The sequence below is a fragment of the Conger conger genome, chromosome 14 (genome assembly GCF_963514075.1).
Source record: "Conger conger chromosome 14, fConCon1.1, whole genome shotgun sequence".
Lineage (NCBI taxonomy): Eukaryota > Metazoa > Chordata > Actinopteri > Anguilliformes > Congridae > Conger > Conger conger.
In genome coordinates this window covers 2,665,791-2,687,766 of record NC_083773.1, presented here as the reverse complement: position 1 = coordinate 2,687,766, position 21,976 = coordinate 2,665,791, and the positions used below count along the sequence as shown (strand labels likewise).

At 44.6% G+C, this 21,976-nt stretch overlaps 2 protein-coding genes across 5 annotated transcripts; both read left to right on the top strand.

The window, feature by feature from the left end:
• The first annotated feature begins 181 nt into the window (after positions 1–181).
• abhd14a (abhydrolase domain containing 14A) lies at positions 182–6,141 on the top strand. The gene is made up of 5 exons (XM_061218964.1): positions 182–272; positions 751–1,032; positions 1,452–1,567; positions 1,888–2,123; positions 2,743–6,141. The coding sequence occupies exons 2-5, from the start codon at positions 770–772 to the stop codon at positions 2,923–2,925; spliced, it is 798 nt and encodes a 265-aa protein (XP_061074948.1). The 5' UTR covers positions 182–272; positions 751–769; the 3' UTR covers positions 2,926–6,141.
• A 447-nt stretch (positions 6,142–6,588) lies between these two features.
• LOC133109577 (aminoacylase-1-like) lies at positions 6,589–21,645 on the top strand. 4 transcript variants are annotated; one of them, XM_061218955.1, is made up of 15 exons: positions 6,589–6,875; positions 9,406–9,570; positions 10,459–10,523; positions 10,645–10,749; positions 11,159–11,253; positions 12,157–12,233; positions 12,428–12,517; positions 13,221–13,277; positions 13,799–13,872; positions 13,959–14,008; positions 15,395–15,539; positions 15,678–15,746; positions 16,733–16,812; positions 19,633–19,693; positions 20,509–21,645. In XM_061218955.1, exons 1-15 carry the CDS (start codon positions 6,863–6,865, stop codon positions 20,671–20,673), a joined length of 1,311 nt encoding a protein of 436 aa, XP_061074939.1. In that variant the 5' UTR covers positions 6,589–6,862; the 3' UTR covers positions 20,674–21,645. The 4 variants fall into 4 exon arrangements, with proteins under 4 accessions (XP_061074939.1, XP_061074940.1, XP_061074942.1 ...); XM_061218956.1 differs by lacking the exon at positions 6,589–6,875 and adding an exon at positions 6,979–7,081; XM_061218958.1 differs by lacking the exon at positions 6,589–6,875 and adding an exon at positions 6,990–7,090.
• The last annotated feature ends 331 nt before the right edge of the window (positions 21,646–21,976 follow it).

Here is a 21,976-nt window from a genome sequence, read left to right as displayed (position 1 = left end):
GTTGTGTATTTGTTGAAATATAATTTAAATATTCTCATTATACCTAAAATTAAGTTACTTTATATGTCATGTTACGTCACGAAATTAGATCATTTCGAGTTTTGAAAACTTGTGGAACCATTACGTACTACCGGAAAGGTTCCTCCACGGCCCTGTTATAGAAAGCTCCAGTATAGTAGGTAGCCATAGCTAGCTAAGAAGATAACGGTGGCTTAGGACTAACTGACAGCAGCGCAGAGTTGTGCATACGGTGGTGGACTTCTCCCAGTACGGTAAATAGTTTTGGGTTCTGGATGGCATTATCTGTATTTCCAGCTTAACGTGATGTCTTTATATATGACGTCACTGCGACTGCTAGCATGCAGATAGATTTTTAAGTCAGGTTAATACGATGGCTAACGTAAACAAAGACATTAGCTAGCTAGCTAACTAGCTACTGATTAAAGCTGTCGGGTGTAACGGTATGGAGTCAGATTAGCTATACCTACCTTATTTTTCTGGCTGTGTCAATCGTGGGGACAACGAGCAATTATATTTGTGAATGTTGCGCTAGGGATGTAGTTAACTAGCGATATATTTCTCCGTGAAAATGTTTAACTAAACGTGTAGCTAACTGTTTGCTCATTCCAATTAAGGCAAGTTAAACCTTGTATCTAAGTTACTGGTTTCAGTTCGCGGCGCGAGGTACCAGTTCATTACAACGGTTCCAGTGGGGATCTGACATTTCTCCCATCCTCGTCCTTCCCATAGGTCAAACCAGCTCCGTAAAATGAACTTTTTGCGTAATCGTCTGGTTGTACTGGGCCTGGTGTTGTTAGCTACTTTGCTGCTCTACCTGCTGCTACCCGCCATCCGTCAGGGCAGCATGGAGCCGTCACTGGAGGTTCAAAGGATGGGGCTGTCAGTCGTCTCACCCCCACCTCCTCCGACCATTAACGTCACAGTCCGTACCGGGCAGCTCCCTGGAGATCCACCTCTGTTTTTCAGGGAGGCCCTGCCTATCGATGGAGCAGGGCGACAGATCCTACCCAAGTAAGACATCCAAATAAGTTGTCATGGTTTGTTCAGCACAGACCTTGCTGCATCACTTAACATCATTTGATGCTTAACACAAATGTGGCATGGCATGGCAATCTCCTTGGCAACTGAAAATTCACCTAAAGTAGTGAAAGGGCGAAATTCCTCCTGCAGGCATGTGTCAGTGGTTGGGACAGTTTCCTTTCCATTCCATCTTCAAGCTCACACTCATACAGCCCCCATGTCAATTGTCATAGCTATTAGTATCTCCCAGGCAGAGCTTATCTTGCAAGTATCTGCTTTCTGCTCATTTATTTCCAGGACTACTCAACCTATTGATGTATTTCTGAACACACTGTTCTCTTTGGTGAGTGGTAGAGCTGCAGTACAGTGACTCATGATGATCTGCCTGTGCGCCCTCACCCCCCATCTAGACTGCAGGTGGTTCTTCTCCATGGCCAGGCATTCACTTCCAAAACCTGGGAGGACCTCGGGACTCTGGCCCTGCTGGCCACCAATGGATACCAAGCGCTTGCACTGGACCTGCCAGGTGCGAGCCTTATGTTTCAACCCGTCTCATTTACAGTCTCATCCCTTTGCAGACAACCCTTCTCCTTTTGGGCGTATCACAGTGTCAGTGCTGCTCTGAGGCAGTCATATCACTGTCTCCAGTAGTGCACTCGGATGGATCTGATGTCTGGATGCTCCAGTTGCACAGTTTTCTAGTGTAGTACAGTACTGTGCAAAAGTATTAGCCGTGTAAAAAAAAAAAAAAAATTCTGTAAGGTGAAGATGCTTTAAAAAATAATGACAGTTGAGTAAATATCAAATGCTGCTATAAAGAGCCGTAAACAGTTTTTGGTGTTCCAGGATTCGGTAACACTCCAGACTCTGATGCTTTGAAGACGGATCAGAACCGGGTGGAGCTGCTGCTCCGGTTCCTGGAGGCGCTGGGCGTGCGGGCCCCGGTGCTGCTGAGCCCCTCCATGAGCGGACACTTCTCCCTGCCCTTCCTCATCAAACACGGCGCACAGCTGCGAGGCTTCATCCCCATCGCCCCCGTGGGAACCAGGAACTACACACCCCAGCAGTACCAGGCTATCCAGGTGAGGCCGCAGACCGGCCAGGGTGTGGGCCTGAGTATGCATGTGTGTGTTTGTGTGTTTTTACGCGTTAGGGGTGCATATTAACTGTGCTTTCGATATGACTGCAGGGTTTTTTCCTGCGTGGAGCAGTCGGCCACCTCTTTGCAGCAAACTCTGAGCAATGATTGATCATGCACTCTGTGAATACAACTGCTGTAGCTTTGTGCTTTTCTTGGTGCATCGTGCTGATCACGATACAGTGCCGCCGTTGTAGTTTTAAAACTGTGTGCAACACTCGCATTTATAATGTTTTTGGGCACCAGTCAAAATTTGAGGTGACATTCGCTGGGGCGGTAAGAGCAGTCGTCACATTGGCTCAGGTGGTAAGAGCAGTCGTCTGGCAGTCAGAGGGTTGCTGGTTTGATCCTGCCCTGGGTGTGTCGAAGTGTCCCTGAGCAAGACACCTAACCTCCAAAATGCTCCCGATGAGCTGGTTGGTGCCCGGCATGACAGCCAATCGCCATTGGTGTGCGAGTGTGTGTATGAATGGATGAATGAGAAGCATCAACTGTACAGCGCTCTGGATGAAGCCGCTACATGAATGCCAACCGTTTACCACTTACCGCCTGTTTTCAAACAGACTCCAACTCTGATTGTGTACGGAGAGCAGGACATTAACCTGGGAGCTCAATCGTACAAGAACTTGAGTCAGCTGCCCCGACACGCTGCCATCCGGCTTCCCGGGGCCCGGCATGCCTGCTACATGGACAAGCCCCGGGAGTTTCACCAGGCCCTGCTCGACTTCCTGAGCAAGCTGGAGTGAGACGAGCAGGAGGAGAAGAGAAGAGAAGAGAAGAAGAGACGGGAGGAGGAGTAGGCCAAGATTGCGGAGAAGGGAGAGAATGAGGAGGGAACAGTGGGGGAGGAAGGAGAGAAAGGGGGTTATTGTATTAAGCAGGAGGGAATGGGATCTATTTTCAGATTTGTGCCGTACCCCTGTGAGTTACGGGAGTCGTCTTTGCCAGAGAAGGAGGCTGAAAGAAAGTGGAAGGGGGATTATTTTGTTCCGCTGGTTTCAGTGTGCTGCTCTCAGCTGCTTTGCCTCATGTGACTCCTTGAGCTAGAGACTTTTAAAAAGTCAGCTGACTTGGAGGAAGTAAATTTTAGTTCCCTTGACCTGTCTTCCCAGACCGTAGGATGTAGTCTTTGAGTGACAGATCACTGTTACTCCCACTACATGGGGAAACGCCCTCAAGCCACTTATTTCTCATGTTTTTATTTTGCTTCAAGGGGCAGTTCACCAAATAATTAAATGAAAGTTTCCAATTACCCAGAGTACTATCTACCAATCCAGGTAGATTTGCTGAGACTTTTCTAGATGTGGTTCACCTTCATACAAGGGAGCTCTATAGGCCTCAGAAGGGTGTTCGTTACCTTTGTGTTCGTCCATTTTTGAGACTTCTGGATAAAAAAAGAAAAAAAAAACCAGTATGGGAGAAATGAATGGCATTTTCCCAATACCTTTAAAATAAATGATGAGATTTGGATGTTTGTTTGCATGTGAAAATACTATGATTTTCATCCAAATTTTCATAATCTAAAATTCTGTGTAAATTGAAAAAGAAAATTGCTAACGGCTACCGTGAGTGGGCAGTAGCCCATCTCTCGATGACATCATCACACACAGGGCTGTATCTGGCTGTATTTACAGCTACCGTTCACGCACGTTGCCACTTGCTGTTGCCCATTACTGAAATGAATTGTACAGTTGTATATATTGCTGTAAATATATTTATTGCTGTTATTGTTGTTGTTCCTGTTAGTAATTTACCTAAGTTATTTGGAATTGCTGAAATTGCTTTGCTGGTTATGGCTTTGCCTGGCCTGAAAGCCTTGTCTTGGAACTTGACTCTTTTAACATTTAACATTCAACAGTGTTAGCTTTTAGCAAAAATAATGATTTCTGTTGGAAGCGTCATCGAGAGACAAATGTGTGTAGATAAAAAAAAAAAACAAACATCCCAAGTTTCAAATGCCAGCTTAAATCACAGATTGACAGAGACAGTTATGTGTAACTGTTTATTTTTTCCGTAGAGAAATTGATCCGCAAATCCCTATATGGGTAAAGGTTTTGTCCTCTGTTACATTAGATTTCCAAGGCCCACAGACCCACATTTTTGTGGTGCTGAAAAGGTCAATATTTTAAAAAGTCAATGGTACGCTTTGCAAATATAATGTAAAGTATATATTCTCTCACAAGCATGCACAGAGCTTCATTTCTGCAGTTTCATGAAGAAAGACTTCTACCAAAGTGCGCCAACTGTGTATTCCAGGAAAGTCTCGTGCTGGTGGACTAGTGTGAAACTTGGGTGGTGATGTAACGTTGGTGAAAATGCAGTTGTTTGTTGTCATTTTAATATAGCAACATACTTCATTAAAGCACATAACAGCTTCAAACTTTATGGTTGAGGCATTATTGTTAATATCTCAACTATGAATTTCAAACCTGGCATGTGCTTTCAATCAAGCAATTTGCTATATTGAAGCTACAGCAAATGGTTTAATTCCACAAACATCACTCATGGTTCACACTAGTCCGTTGGCATACTTCAGGAGAAGTAGTTCTCGGTTTTCACTGTGCACAAATGTGTGGATGTTTGCGAGTAACCATGGCATTATATTTGGAATGAGCTTTTTCGCAATGTACATTTTTTTTTAAAAGATATTTTTTCGGGCTTTTTCAGCTTTATTGGACAGTATAGTATAGAGCAGGGGTCGGCAACCCTGGTCCTGGAGAGCCGCAGGGTGTGCTGGCTTTCGTTGTTACTTGGCATTAATTGATCAATGAAAGCCGTTGATTGCACAGTTAACTCACCTCACCTGGTTTCTTGGGTCTGAATCGGTTGCTTATTTTAAGGTGGAGACGAAAGCCAGCACACCCTGCGGCTCTGCAGGACAGGAAGACAGGAAGAATGGGAGCGAGAGCGGGAAAGACATGCGACAAATGTCAGACGGTCGGATTCGACCGCTGACGTCGCGGCTCGCAATGAGCATGCAGTCAGTGCTCTACAGGCTGCGCCACCGAGACACCCATCGCAATGTACATTTTTGGGCACATTGATCAGCATAAAAATACGGGTCTATGGAGATCCGTTGTTTCAAGGTGAACTGCCTTTAGAAAACTCATCGAATATAGAAAACTCATTGGGGGAAAAAGAAATCAGTGAAACTATTTAGATGGATATATACATAGGTAAATGGGAACATACTTTAATGTTTGGGTGGAGTGCCCCTGTAACAGCTTACCTTGCAGTGGTACAGAAGTTGCTGTAGTATTCTAACATTTGAGACATCTTAAGATGTTATGGATAAATAGTCATCATAGCTATGCCAATGTCCAGTACAGTTTTAGTCATGACTGTAAGATACATTTAAACTCTGCAGCTGATATTTGTCATTTAAAATATGTTAAATATTTTGCTGAATGTCAAGTTCAAATCTGAGGATGCTTCTCAGAAGCCTCAGTAAGTTATCACTTCGCCACTAATTATGCTATGATTTTTGTTACTGCTATTTATTTTATTATTTATTTACATTTCTGTATTTATTTTCTATAAACAGTTGTATGTATTATAGAGGTTGAACTGTATATGGCTTAATAATGTATGCTATAATAATAACAGGTAATATTTGTTTTGTTTTTATATCATTATTGTTTTAGATATTTTTGTATTTGTAAAAACTATAAATACGGAAATGTTCTCGACCGATATATATATATATATATATATATATATATATATATATATATATATATATATATATATATATGAGTTAGCAATTTTCAGTGAATGACACCGTAAGCTACATCAGATCGCTGACAAGCATCAAATTAGGTACTCTCCTTTTATCTGAAATATATTATTGAAAGGTTGCAGAAGCATTGCAAAAATGTGTTCCTCATCAGTACTGAATATCTGATTTTAAGTGGGTGTTTCAATGGTTACAATAAAGAAAACAATAAAGTTTGATTGTGTTATTTTATTTCGTCAATTATTTTATTATTATAAATTATCTATGTGCTGAAAGTCGACCATGGAGACCAGGAGAAATTAATTATAGAATATCAGATTTCAGCTCAGGAACAGGTGGACATACTGTATTTGTATAAGTATTTTTAGAATATATATTTCTGATTCCATATACCATAGGATACTGAGCTGTTCAGATTCATTAGAAATGAGTGAGTCTATTTAGGAAAAAAAAGTACAGGGAATTTCAGCTGCCAGTTCAATGTGTTATAAACTCCAAATTACAGATACTGTAAGGTGTAAATGATAAATGTTTTAAAGTTTCAGATTCTGTGAGCATAGAATCCTTACGGAATACCAGACCCCCAGGTTCCTGCACAGGCCTCTCTCCTCACAGCTGTTCTCTGATCTGGGGGTATATCAGGAAGTAGGATTATTCGGTTAGCAGAATAACCCCTGCTGGAAGGGTCCTGGGTTTTACTTGGTGAACTTACCCATCTTCATCAATGATCATTCTGAGATGAGTAGGCTACTGTTTGTAGATGATGCATCACCTTGGTTTCTACTTTTTGTCAGCTTGCACCTTGACACACGCAGATAATTTAAGCCCTGAGCGTAAATCATTTATGTCTAGTAATGGTAGATCGAGCAAAGTCCTGAAAGTCTGGGACTTTGATTAGCTAGCCCTACGTCTGTCCTGAAGAAAATTGCTCATGGAACCGTGGATACATGGATGTGACCTGTAAGTGTGACCTGTAAAATTGTCGTTGATGATACCATAGGCTAACATTTTTCGTTGTTTGTCGGACAGTCTGTACTGCACTATGGTACTGCACCAAATTTATGCAATTGGTAACTCGTCAATCGACTGTCTGGCCTTGCCTGGCTGCGACGTTTGCTTGTTACACTGGAAAGTTCTCCTTCCATACACAGCCATATAGCGACAAGGTGAGCGAGGTGCGATTCGGCGATTTTTTCACCATATTGATAATTCATAGTGTGCAATGTAATGTTAACCTGAAATGGCAACAGATATTTGTCGACATGACCGTTACTGTAGTCCGCTAGCCGGGTTAGGTCTTATCTCGTTTGTCTCTGGAACAAGTTTCATGGAGTGGGCTACGATTTACCTTAGGTAGCCGCTCTGATCTTTTTAAATATTTCGTAAACGTAACATCTGGATGCGTCTGAACCTTGACAGGCTTTGGCTTTCAAAAGCTATATATATCGCTAGCTACATAGCTGTTCGGAATGTTGATAGTTCAGCTGACGCGCCACGTTCCGTTTCAAGCCTTGTTTGTGCAGAACAACAACTGAAGTCGTTATATTTTAGCTAACTTGTTAGAATTTAACCCATGTTTGCAGTTCGGGTATCCTCTCCAATTACGAAACACCTTTCGCCAGTTTGACACACATCTACGGTATTTATTTGTCATACTTTTCCAAGGTGTCCCATAGTGTACTAATCCTTAAAACGAGCTATGATCTGATTAGATAAATCAGGGATTGGCAACCTGCCCATCTCCAGGGGCTCACTGTGGCTATGAAAGAATATATGAACATTTTTTAACATTTACATTTTCATGTAGGCCTATCATTGTTGGAAGTGATTCTTACATTCTCCAATTTATGTGTAGACTGCACACCAAGTAATTACAAAATAGATATATTTAGTCAACTAAAATGTGCGTCATAGCTTACGTCTACCACCCGGCGCATTTTCCTCTTAAATTTGCCGAACCTCAATAGCGGTGGTTAGCATGGATGTATACACATTGGCTAAATGGCTAGTCTTGAGTCCCCCTAGCTATGGATTCCAAATGTGGCGAGAAATGAGCAAACAAGCACATTGCATTTGCCGAAAAGTATCCGGCTGGGGATGAGAGAAAGAGCTAGCCGGGTAAGAGCTTGTCTCGTTTGTCTCTGGAACAAGTTTCATGGAGTGGGCTACGATTTACCTTAGCTAGCCGTTCTGATCTTTCTAAATATTTCGTAAACGTAACATCTGGATGCGTCTGAACATTGACAGGCTTTCAAAAGCTATATATATCGCTAGCTATATAGCTGTTCGTTATGTTGATAGTTTAGCTGAAAGCAGAGAAGAGCAAGTGTACTTTTAAGAATTTGCTAAAATCTAAAAACTCCACTACTGCTGCTAGTTTTGTGGCAGCTCAGGAAATATTATACAACGGATAGATAGGTCCATTGTCTCTGTCAGTTTGCGTTCTGGCGGTGCCAATATCCACGATATACGCACGGCTAAATGGAATGTTCACCCATCTTTTAAAATTACTCCGTGTTTGTAGATTACGGTTATATACTTGGTAATCGAAATGAACGTAATTTAACGTTATCATCATCTCGCCTCTAGTACCCTACCAAAGAAAAGTAAAGTAAAATAAAATGAGTGAGTTTAAAGGAGATTTTGAAAGGAGCAGGAACGAAAAAATACTACTTCAGGCAACATCCTTGAATCGAAATACCAGTAAGACCACCAAAGCCGGCGAAACAAATGATAACGACAGAGTTATTTAAATTCCTGCACTTTATCTGGCAGTGTCCCGATAAACGTCCACAACAAAAACGAATCAACCGTGTGTCAGTGTCGTCTGGTGTAACGTAAACTAGCAAGCTAGCTAACGTTAATGCAGTGGGGATACCTTATTGCAATAGCGTTGCTTAGCTAAGGTTAGTGCAATGGGGATACGTTAGTACCGTTTCTTCGATAGTGGAGTGGGGATACATTATTGCTAGCTAACCTTCACCGGTGCCTAGCCACCAATAAACTACTGTTGAGCGGTAGAATGCATTTACCATAAAACATAGTTCCATTAAAAATACATTCATTTAAAGTTTGTCTTGTCTTTCTTTAGTGAAAATTTGAAAGATAAATGTGGTAACCGTTGTATAAAAGCGTTGTATATCGAACCTGTGGTATATCGTGGATATTGGCTCTCCATATGCCATGAAATTGGCAACAAACATCACCAATCAGAAAATTTAGGACATCATCTCAGCTCCAGCATACTCAATTGCCTGCGATGAGTCAAGCGATGTGAACTAGATTTTTTTTTGGGCCAAAATGGCTCTTTTGATAGTAAAGGTTGCCGTCCGCTGGGTTATGTCGCGTTGTCAAACCAGTCTGTATAACTCAGATCTCAGATCTGTCAATGGCTTGGACATGAGCTGCCTGACTCGAGATACTCGTTTTGAATATATTTTCTATCTTTTTTTATTTTGAGTCCTGATATATAGTATGTTGATTCCACCAGGTTGCAGTTCAACTAGCCGAGTGGTGACAATGTTACCGGACAAGGACGGACCAAGTGCTTTGGGTGGCGGGGTCCAGGGAGATTTGGAGATGGCTGAACACCCCTCAGTTTCCCTGTTCAGGGAGTATCTCCGTCTGAAGACGGTCCACCCGGACCCTGACTATGGTATGGGAACGCAGTGCTGGGTGTTGGTCACTAGATAGCATACCTTTCCCTTAACTCAGCACAACTCTTAAAACTCATTCCAACCACAGAACTCAGAGATGCAGGGAAACACCACTGCTCTTTACATTGGTGAGGTGCTGACAGTGTGAACATGTCACGCAATGCTTGGGATGTCTTGGAGACATTTTGAGTGTCTGCTGCTTTTTAAATTACAAAGCACCAAAGCTTGTTTTACGTTATGAAAACATGGATTTTTCCACTGATGTTTATAGCGTATATAGTGACAGACGTGCTAATGATTTGCATTACTGATCCGCATTTACTTGTAAATAAATCACTGTTTGCTCCACTTTGACGTCCTGACTTACTTTGTTTAAGCTTACATCCGCTCGTGCACCCTAACACTGGGAATAAAACAACAGTGTAATTATTAAACTGGCATATTCTTTTCAGTAATGTATCATGGCCCCACATAGCTGAAAGAACTGTTTGAAGTTTTAAAACTACAGTCAGTTAAATGAAGGGATTCATGGATCCAAACCGTTTGGACAAACAAACTTAGTTTGCACTGTATTCAGAATCATTGAATCAAGAATCAAAAATGGTAAACAAATAAGTCTCTGTTAAAAGAGTTTTAATAGGGGGTGACATTGGCTCAGATGGCAAGAGCAGTCGCCTGGCGGTCGGAGGGTTGAAGTGTCCCTGAGCAAGACGCCCAACCCCTGAATGCTCCTGACGAGGTGGTTGGTGCCTTGCATGGCAGCCATTCGCCGTGGGTGTGTGTGTATGAATGGGTGAATGAGCAGCATCAATTGTACAGTGCTTTGAATAAAGGCACTGTATAAATGCCGGCCATCTTACTATTTACCATTTAATATGTGTCTGCAGATGCTGCTCTGAGGTTCCTGGAGAGGATGGCGCAAAAGCTGGAGCTGCCCATGAAGAAAGTGGAGGTATGGGAGAGCCTTACTGCCCCCAAAACTAACCCCACCACCTCCTACTGTAATGCCCCCTTGCCCGCGTACGTTCTTTCCCTGTCTTGCTTGAGTGTGCCTCATTGAGTCTGTCCCTCAGATGTGCCATGGCAGGATGCTAGCCATCATCACATGGACAGGTACCAACCCAGCTCTGAAGTCCGTCCTGCTGAACTCGCACATGGACGTGGTGCCTGTGTTCCAGGTGAGGCGGCTTTTTTTCCCGGGGGCCCTCGTCTCAACGCCCACTCCTCGCGCCTGGCTCTCCCTCTCGCTAGGTGCCCCTCGGCCTCTGGCTCTACCCCGGTGGGTGACATTGGCTCAGGCGGTAAGAGCAGTCGCCCCGGGGTGTGTCAAAGTGTCCCCTGAGCAAGACACCTAACCGTCCTGGCAAGCTGGTTGGTGCCTTAGATGGCAGCCAATCGCGCCGTTGGTGTGTGAGTGTGTGTATGAATGGGTGAATGAGAAGCATCAATTGTACAGATAAAGGCGCTAGATAAATGCCAGCCATTTACCATTTACCCCGGTCTACATATAGCATTGTGAAGTATCGTATCGATCAATTGGTCTTCTGAGCACTGGGCTCATTCCTGTCTTCCGTCTCTGTTCCTCAGGATAACTGGAAGTACGATGCCTTTGCTGCTGTGAAGGATGCTGTGGGGAACATCTACGGCAGGGGGACACAGGACATGAAGTCTGTCACCATCCAGTGAGTGTGACTTTGTGAAGGTCACCACAGAGGCTCTCAATGTGCTCTTCCATGGAGGCACTTCTGGTCCTGATGTGCTCTGCATGAAGATGCTTCCTGTCTTGATGTGTTTTGACGTGTGTGTCTTCTTAATTTGGCTCTGCACTTCCCATTTTAGATTTGTAATAAAATAATTTGCATGTTGTTAGTGCAGAAAGTCAGAATTTATTTTAAGAAGGTTTTGGTTTCACCATGTAGAAATGACAGCGCTTTTATTCATAGTCCTCCATTTCAGGGCACCATAATCATTGGGTCATATGGCTTCACTGGTGTTTCTGATTAGTTTGGCATGTTCAGTTGCTTCCTTAGTGCGGGTGTAAGAGAGCTTTCACTATCTAATTGATTCTAGGCTTTTGATTGCGTTTGGTGTCTGTTATTGGATTTTTGTCAACGCAGAGCTGTGCCAATGAAAGTCGAGGAAGCCTGTATGAGGCTGAGAGATAACTAACATTCAGAGACAGAGGAAAAACCGTAGGCTTACCTAAATCAGATGTTTGGAACGTCATCAAGAAGACAGAGCACTGGGGACCTCAGTAATTGTGAAGGGCCTGGTCGGCCAAAGAAGACCTCTATAGTTGATGACAGATTAATTCTCATCATAATGAATAAACCCCCAAACACCTGTCTGACAGATGAGAAACTCTTTAGGAGGCAGGTGTGCATGTGCCAGCAGTGTCTGCAGAAGACTAAAGAGCATACAATGCAAGATACAAGCTTATCCAAACTCATTTGGCGCTTCCTCCTACAGCAAGACAATGACCCCAAACATGAACTAGCAACAAAGCCAAAAAAAAAAAAGTGTTTGATTACAAACCTAAAATTGGGGGTTGCAGGGCAAAATCAAGGAAAAATATGTCTTTGCAGATATATCGAAGCTGTCCATAGGCTGAAAGCAGAGGGAAAGAGATTCCCTCGGACTATCCACCTCATGTTTGTTCCAGGTGAGGGACCTGCTCCTTTATTGTATCATTCCTGTGAATACTGTTATTGTCTAATTCACTCCTAACAGGCTCGGCTGAATAAGTCTTGTTGTCATTGGCAGGGAGCTGAATACTCCAAACGATATTATAAGCTAATTCAGGACGTGTTCCATCCAGTCATGGCCGGTAAAGGTAAAGTGTGGTTCCGTTTTCAGATGAGGAGGTCGGGGGTCATAAGGGAATGGAGATGTTTGTGAAGCACCCAGAGTTTCAGGCCTTAAACATCGGCTTTGCCTTGGATGAAGGTGAGCTGTGTGGGACCTGTCAGTGCACCGCAAACTTCCCTCCTCAATGCGTTACTCTACAGTGTAACACATCCTCCTCAGTGCAGTACTCTACAGTGTAACACATCCTCCTTAGTGCTGTACTGTGCAGTGTAACACATCCTCCTCAGTGCAGTACTCTGCAGTGTAACACATCCTCCTTAGTGCAGTACTCTGCAGTGTAACACATCCTCCTTAGTGCAGTACTCTGCAGTGTAACACATCCTCCTCAGTGCAGTACTCTACAGTGTAACATGTCCTCCTTAGTGCAGTACTCTGCAGTGTAACACATCCTCCTTAGTGCAGTACTCTGCAGTGTAACATGTCCTCCTCAGTGCAGTACTCTGCAGTGTAACATGTCCTCAGTGCAGTACTCTGCAGTGTAACACATCCTCCTCAGTGCAGTACTCTGCAGTGTAACACATCCTCCTCAGTGCTGTACTCTGCAGTGTAACACATCCTCCTCAGTGCAGTACTCTGCAGTGTAACACATCCTCCTCAGTGCAGTACTCTGCAGTGTAACACATCCTCCTCAGTGCTGTACTCTGCAGTGTAACACATCCTCCTCAGTGCAGTACTCTGCAGTGTAACACATCCTCCTTAGTAAAGTACTCTGCAGTGTAAACTCCCCTCCTAGATGCAGTACAGCGTAGCGGAATCTGAATTCTCTTTGCCTTCTTTGCAGGTCTGGCCAATCCAAGAGAACCGTTCACTGTGTTTTACGGGGAGAGATGTCCGTGGTGTGAGTATATGCACGTGTGGCGACATCCTGTTTCTTTGTTTGGTTTTTTTCCATTTTTTATTTCCAATATAGAATAATCTATTCTGCTTCCCAAGTCACTGCTCTGCCACCCACAAATCCCAAAAAGGCCACTGCAACTACTGTAAAGAACTTGCACTCCTTAAATGTAGTCATCCACTGGTAGTACAGTGCAGTCCGTACATATTTGGACAGTGGCACATTTTTTGTTGTTTTTACTCCTTACTCCATCAAAACAAAATAAAATGAAATGTAACAATCACTATGTAGTTAAAGTACAGACCTTTAGATTAAAGTACAGACTTTAATTTGAGGATTTTTACTTATTGGGTGAACTGTGTTGGAACTACAGTCCTGTCTCTGTCTCTCTCTCTCTCTCACACACACACACACACATACACACACTCTCTCCGTCTCTCTCTCTCTCTCTCTCTCTCTCTCTCACACCCACACACACTCACACCCACACATAAACAGTGCCTGTTCTGGCCCCTCTCCCGTAGGGATCACAGTGCAGTGTCCCGGGAGTCCAGGCCACGGCTCCAGGTTTGTGGAGAACACAGCGGCAGAGAAGCTGGTGAGTATGTCTGCATGCAGTCAGTCCCTCCCCGCAGCAGAAGAGCTGGAGCGAGCGCTCATTTACCTTCATCCCTGTCTTTTCAGCACAAAATCATAAACTCTTTCCTGGACTTCAGAGAACAGGAGAAAACACGGTGAGACACAGCTGGAGTTGTACTGTGCAGCAGACTGTGTGTATTGAGGCTGTCAGCAGTGCTGTCTGCTCTACTGTGGCTGACTGCATTACTGTGTGCTGTACTGGGGCTGACTGCATTACTGTGTGCTGTACTGGGGCTGACTGCATTACTGTGTGCTGTACTGGGGCTGACTGCATTACTGTGTGCTGTACTGGGGCTGACTGCATTACTGTGTGCTGTACTGGGGATGACTGCATTACTGTGTGCTGTATGGGGCTGACTGCATTACTGTGTGCTGTATGGGGCTGACTGCATTACTGTGTGCTGTACTGGGGCTGACTGCATTACTGTGTGCTGTATGGGGCTGACTGCATTACTGTGTGCTGTATGGGGCTGACTGCATTACTGTGTGCTGTATGGGGCTGACTGCATTACTGTGTGCTGTACTGGGGCTGACTGCATTACTGTGTGCTGTATGGGGCTGACTGCATTACTGTGTGCTGTATGGGGATGACTGCATTACTGTGTGCTGTATGGGGCTGACTGCATTACTGTGTGCTGTATGGGGCTGACTGCATTACTGTGTGCTGTACTTGGGCTGACTGCATTACTGTGTGCTGTACTGGGGCTGACTGCATTACTGTGTGCTGTACTGGGGCTGACTGCATTACTGTGTGCTGTACTGGGGCTGACTGCATTACTGTGTGCTGTACTGAGGCTGACTGCATTACTGTGTGCTGTACTGGGGCTGACTGCATTACTGTGTGCTGTACTGAGGCTGACTGCATTACTGTGTGCTGTATGGGGATGACTGCATTACTGTGTGCTGTATGGGGATGACTGCATTACTGTGTGCTGTATGGGGCTGACTGCATTACTGTGTGCTGTACTTGGGCTGACTGCATTACTGTGTGCTGTACTGAGGCTGACTGCATTACTGTGTGCTGTATGGGGCTGACTGCATTACTGTGTGCTGTACTGGGGCTGACTGCATTACTGTGTGCTGTACTGGGGCTGACTGCATTACTGTGTGCTGTACTGAGGCTGACTGCATTACTGTGTGCTGTATGGGGCTGACTGCATTACTGTGCTGTATGGGGCTGACTGCATTACTGTGTGCTGTATCCGGCTGACTGTAGCGTGCATAGTGTGGATGTTGTTTTGATGTCCGTGTTATGTAGAGCACTTACAAGCTTACCTGTCAACCTTTTCTGCTGATCAAAACTCTTTTTCTTGCACTAGATACAGTTTCCTACCATATATTTATCTGTTTCCCTTTGAATTTTGAACTGCACCCTTGACCCTAACCTGTCAGTAATTCCATAGGCAGCATTGTTGAGCACCTGCTTCAGCTTCTTCTAGCGACAGCTATGATGACACACTGTGGCTGGTGCCCCTCTGCAGGCTGAACACCAGCCAGTGCCTTACCCTGGGCGACGTCACCACTGTGAACATGACGATGGTGAAAGGGGGCGTGGCCTACAATGTGATCCCTGCAGAAATGGACGTCACCTTCGACATACGGATTCCGCCCACCGTCAACCTGCAGGTGTGTCCCACGCTGCTGCTGAGGGAGGCACACGATGCATCTAACACAGAAAGACTGTTCTGATCATTTCAGAGTTTTATATATGTGTTTATATATTATCCTCTCTGACTCCCTCTCGATCTCCCCCTCTGTTCTCAGGAGTTTGAAAAACAGATCCAGCGCTGGTGTAAAGAGGCGGGAGAAGGCATCACGTATGAATTTGCGCAGGTCAGTGGACAGACTGTGTGGGAGACGCAGGCTGGATGCCCTCACGAAAGTGGAATATGCTGCCAATAAAATATATTGTCATCAGAAAAGAAATTGCAACACTTCACGATGCGTTTGCAAATGTACAAATTATTGTCAATTCCAGGAGTGGCAAACTATCAATAATAAAAAAAAACCTTTCCCCTTTTTCTCCCTTATGTTACATGCCCAATAACATTTGCGCTAGGACACTCATTGCAACCTCCGTGGTTAACTAGGAAGAGCACATACTACATTACATCATGGTTCAAACATTGGGCTTGCGTTCACATGAAGACACTTCATCTGCGGCTCAACAGGTGAAACTGTGGGCCTCAGCCTGCTGGAGCATGGTGCGATGCTGTAACCCCAGCCAGCTGAAACTCTCCCATCTCTGGGCAACTGCATTGTCCTGCAGGGTGGTTGGCCAGAATTGCATTGGGATTCGATACTGGACCGTGGGGCCTATCCATGCTCTAGAACAGGACACAGGATATGTCGACAGACAGCCATGCAATACATTCCTAAAAATAAGTTGTTCTGAAATGTAATATTAATGTCCAGGAAGTCATATTTAACATATTTACAATATGTTGTTATATATTTATATATATGTCCCCTTCACTTTTTGTTTAGGGTGGTCATTATTATTCAACATACAGAGGCACAATCATTACCTTTTACTCGCAATTCTGTCCTAAGCTGCAGATAACATTGTATAGTGTTCCAGATGCATGTTGTAGAGGGTGCCAATCTAGGCCCAAAGGTTCCCAGCCCTGGTGCTGAAGGGCCTGCTGGCTCTCATCATCACTCAGCACTGAATTGATCAAAGACGCCAGTTGATTGCAGGTGGAAATTCAAGGTGAAAGTGGAGTCCCAACAGACCAGGCTCTGCGTGGCCAGACGTGGGCAGCCCTGCTCTCGCCCGATTGAATCAGATTCAGTCAAAACCTGTGTCTCCTCTCCAGAAACACACAAACCAGGACATGACATCTACAGAGGACAGCGACCCCTGGTGGAAGGCCTTCAGCGCGACCTTCAAGACTATGTGAGTACAATCGTACACGACGGTTTTCTCAACTTTTTCAGTGTTTTTTTTTTGGATTTGGATTTTGTCGCAGGGCGGAAAACAAGTTTTGTCAGACTCAATTAAGTGTGAAATCTGTAACGTGGATTTTTGTGTGAGAATACGGGCTTGCATTTTTGCACGTCGATTGCTTATACAAAATGACACCCCTGAGGGCAAAACAGCCTACAGCTGCCAGGCATTCATCTTCCCTGATTCATCTTCTTTCCTGGCAGGTGAAGGTACTACTCAGGGAGTCTTGCAATTCTTGCATCGTGCCGTGAAATAGAGAACCTAAAAAATATGTATATCCGAGTACCAAAATTAATAGCTATCCCAGGTAGTGCTAATTATGGTTACTCCATCTGGTTATTGAGACCTGATCTAAATATTCTGGAACATGACCCCTCTGTTATTTCAGGAAGTAACTCTCGGCTCCGTCTGGACACTCCGACAGCTGTCCTCAGCCGCTGCACTTTGAGCAAGCTACCAATGTGCTCAGTTACAAACCCGCTACGCCAAAACCGTATATGAGACCAATAAATGGTAAATGGTTGGCGTTTATATAGGGTCTTTATCCAAAGCGCTGTGCAATTGATGCTTCTCATTCGCCTATTCATGCACACACTGACACCAACGGTGATTGGCTGCCATGCAAGGCACCAACCAGCTCATCAGGAGCATTTGGGGGTTAGGTGCCTTGCTCAGGGCCACTTCGACACGCCCAGGGCAACCCTCCGACTGCTAGATGACTGCTCTTACCGCCTGAGCCAATGAGACGACTGCTCTTACCGCCTGAGCCAATGAGACGACTGCTCTTACCGCATGAGCCGATGAGACGACTGCTCTTACCGCCTGAGCCAATGAGACGACTGCTCTTACCGCCTGAGCCAATGAGATGACTGCTCTTACCGCCTGAGCCAATGAGACTACTGCTCTTACCGCCTGAGCCAAAGCCCCGTGAGACAGTCGCCTCACAGACATTCACACCTCAGTCAGTGTGTAAGCAAACCGCCTACACTGTATACACCGAAAAAGGACAAAACCGCTTATTATGACCGAACGTGACAGTTGGCAATAAGCGAGGATAGGCCGTTTCAATCACGGTAAAAGGTGAAGATTTTATTTACGCTATGCTATATGAAAAGAAAAGCATCTTCTGAAAGGAAATCTATCAGACTGTGACAAAGAAAAGGAAAGCAAAGAGATGCCTGATGCAGGGATGCCAAAGTCATCTCATCTGAGATTACTTTGGTTCCAGGAGAACCCTCCACGAATGTCCCTCTGGGATTCCCAACCTTTCCACATTCCACAATACCCTCCGTTTGCCCAAATAAGAGCTGATCAGGAATAGGGCTGTAACAACCCCCCGTCACCAAGAGACGCATTCCTCCAGGGACAGAGAGAGCGAGCTCTGGCTAGTCCAGTCCGAGGGGTATTGGTCGGGGTTTACTTGAATCCTTCCGCTTGCATTGATTGTTCTCTCAGCTGTGCTCTGTGCTGTTTAAGGCTCACAGGTGTGAGTCATTAGCTCCTTTATTCCCACTGGCTGTGTGATTAATCAGTTAATTTCTGCTTAGGTGCTGTTTTAAGATTATTCAGCAGTTTCTAATACTCATTCAGTTTCATTCTGTAATCCATACGTTCTAGTGCATCTTCGATCCGAGCCACTTCGTCAGCAAAGGAATGTATTTAAAAAAAATCATTTTTGCTGGACCCTGGGGGGCCTTTCTGGATGATTGACTGACCGACTGACTTACTGCACTCCCTATTGTTGAAACGTACAGGGAGTGTGCCAAAGTAAAAAGTATGCCAAAGAAAATCTGCTTTAACATCTTTCAGCTGTGAAGCAGTACTGTCCATCCATCTCATTTCATTTACATCTGTTTTATAACTTTGGCAATAAAATTGCAATTACAAAGCAAAAGATAGTTGGGCACCAAAATGTTGAGAACCAAAGGATTGTTGAGCACCTGCTTCGGTAGAAGCTGAAGTAGGTGCTCAATAATGCTGCCTGTGGAATGACTGGCAGGTTAGGGTCAAGGGTCAGCCCCAGTACAGCACAGTAATGCAGTCAGCCCCATCTGCACTGGCTTCATGCACCTTGCCTACCAGTAGTCCCAAATTTTTCCACCATCTCTTCTGTGCTGTTCATTCGGCTGTTCTGATTGGAGAATTGGTGACATGACACATATAATTTGGGGTTTTCTCCCCACAGGTCAGCTAGTCAATCCTAATATAAAATTTTGTCATTGTAAAGTAGCTGAAAACTAGACTAGCTTTATGGTGATTGAAAATGTGATGGAATCGGTTTAAAAAAATAAAAATAAAAACCTTCGGTGAAAACGTTCAATCTGCCAATCACAGGTGTGCTGAGCAACACAAGGGTTATGATAACACTCCGTAGACAATTTCTCTACCGTGGTTGTGGTGTACAGAGATAATAGTTTAAAAGTATAGACATATGCCGTAATAAAAGCTACATACAGCTTTAATTGTTTTAATTATATCTGACAGAATCGATTGCCCAGTTTAGGTATTGGTCACATTTACTCTTACATTCACTACGATGGGGAGGAAGTGGCATATGGAACCTGCAGGAAAACAAGGGTATAGAACTAGGCCAGAAAGGCCAGAAAGAGAGATAGTTTCCCCTGGTAGTGCCCAGGGTCTGGGCATGCCCAGTCTTATTTTTTCTGAAGAATTTGCAGTGGAATGTGGTGTAAGAACCTGTTCAACGATCCATTGTGGAATGCTTAACAACGTGCAGTATAGTTACAGCCTTCGTTCTTTCCCTCTCAGGAACATCAGTCTGGAGAAAGAAATATTCCCTGCAGCGACAGACAGCCGGTTCATCAGAGCGGTGAGTTGCTTCAGAAACAAACTTTGGCGAGTTTGTGGAAAATAAATCACATTTGTGGAGAAATCAAACCCCAGTATAAAATAAATCACATTTGTGGGGAAATCAAACCCCAGTATTGACTTTGGCTACCGCGGTGCGGTTCCCTGCTGGCCAGGCTAGCCGAGATGTTTGTGCTCCCGACGTAACTGGTTTCTCTGAAATATCACATTGGTGACTGCGTTGGCCGCATCCCATTGGTCAGATTAACATCCCATCTTCTCGTCTTGATTGGTCGGATTAACATTCCATCTTCTGTTTGCAGCACTTAAGTGAGGTGACTTTGAAATCATCAACATCCGTCTGTCAAAGTTTCCGTTCCTTTGCCGCAGCCATTGTTGTTTTCTCTGTTATCGCCTGTGTGTTTCCCACGATTCTCTGAACCACAGAATCACAACAAGGGCCAATCCATTTCTGGATTTTGTGCCAATTTATGCTCTTAATTATTTAATCTCTTATTTTATGTGACATGTAGACTGCAAGTGTATCCTAATGATTTCACTGTGCTCAAGTACAGGCTCGACAGGTAACTCATAGAGCTGTCAGCAAATTAAAAACAAGCCATTTGGTTGGAATAAAATCCAGTACGCAGACCGGCCCTCGAGGACCGGAGTTGTGCACCCCTGCACTAAACTGCACATTCTTGTTCAACACGGACTGCTTCAGTCTGAAAAAAGCCCCCTCCCCCCACAGGGAAGTGTCACTCAAAGGAAGTGATGTGTGTCTTCCCTCACAGGGAAGTTTCACTCACAGGAAGTGATGTGTGTCTTCCCTCACAGGTGGGCCTCCCTGCCATTGGCTTCTCCCCGATGAACCAGACCCCCATCCTGCTGCACGACCATAACGAGTACCTGAGTGAGCAGGTGTTCCTGCGGGGCATCCAGGTGTATCAGGAGCTGCTGCCTGCTCTGGCCTCAGTGCCTGCCCTGCCCGGGGAGGTGTGATCTCCCTCCCTCCGACCCTGTCTCTCCCTCCCCCTCACCCTCTCTCTCCCTCCCCCCTCACCCTCTCTCTCTCTCTCCCTCTCCCTCATCCTCACCCTCTCTCTCTCCCTCCCCCCTCACCCTCTCTCTCTCCCTCCCCCCTCACCCTCTCTCTCTCCCTCCCTCCCACCCTGTCTCTCTCTCCCCCCACCCTCTCTCTCTCTCTCCCTCCCTCACTCACCCTCTCTCTCTCTCTCCCTCCCTCCCACCCTGTCTCTCTCTCCCCCCCACCCTCTCTCTCTCCCTCCCTCACTCACCCTCTCTCTCTCTCTCTCCCTCCCTCCCTCACCCCCTATCTGTTCCTCCCCCTCCCTCACACTCTTCCCTCTCTTGTCTCCCTCTGCCCAGCGCCCCTCAACATCCTAACTCAGGGCACAGGCCGTTTTGCCTCTTAACACACTCGCCACCAATAAAGGAATGTGATCACAACACGTACGTGATCACAGGAATGTACCGAACATGATCACAGCAACATATACTGATCACATCAGTGTGCCTACTGTACTGAGCACAGTGAACATGATCACATCAATGTACTGATCGTGTCGTCATACTGAACATGATCAGATCAATGTACTGATCATGTCATCATACTGAACATGATCTCAGTGAACTTGAGCACTGCAGCTTACTGATCAGATCAATGTACTGTACTGAGCACAGCAACATACTAAGCACATTGTACTCAATCTTCTCATATCTTAAATTATGCAATGCTACTTTGCTTCCCAAAGTCTTAGATAATGATTGTAAGAGATCTTAAGATGGATGACAAGGGTACTAGAGCTGCCATTTATAAAAGTGGCATATAATCATTAGTTGTGAAAAATATATTTTCTAATTTTACATCTTTTAAAAAATGAAATTACTGTAATATGATTTTTGTTGTATTTAAATTGACTTGAATAAAAAGTTTACTTTTGAACTTCTGAATGAATTGAATCTTTGTGGAAGATTGCTTCAGTCATTGAAAATATTTCACAGGAAGTGTATTTCCACATCTGTCGGTATTGCCGCTCGAGGCCGATAACTGCTAAGACCCCAAAAGTTAGGAATATGTCACCAAGAGAAGGTCGATAGAAGATGGGTGATTCTAATTGGAAATGGGGCAGCGTCTTGGTAATCAGTTGGGGATATACAAGTGAGCACTTTATTAGGGTATTTATTAGACTTGTTTTTTAGACTTATTAAGTCTTCTGCTATAGCCTGATGGTAGAGGGTTGATGCGTTGTGTGTTCAGAGATGCTCTTCTGCATACCACTGT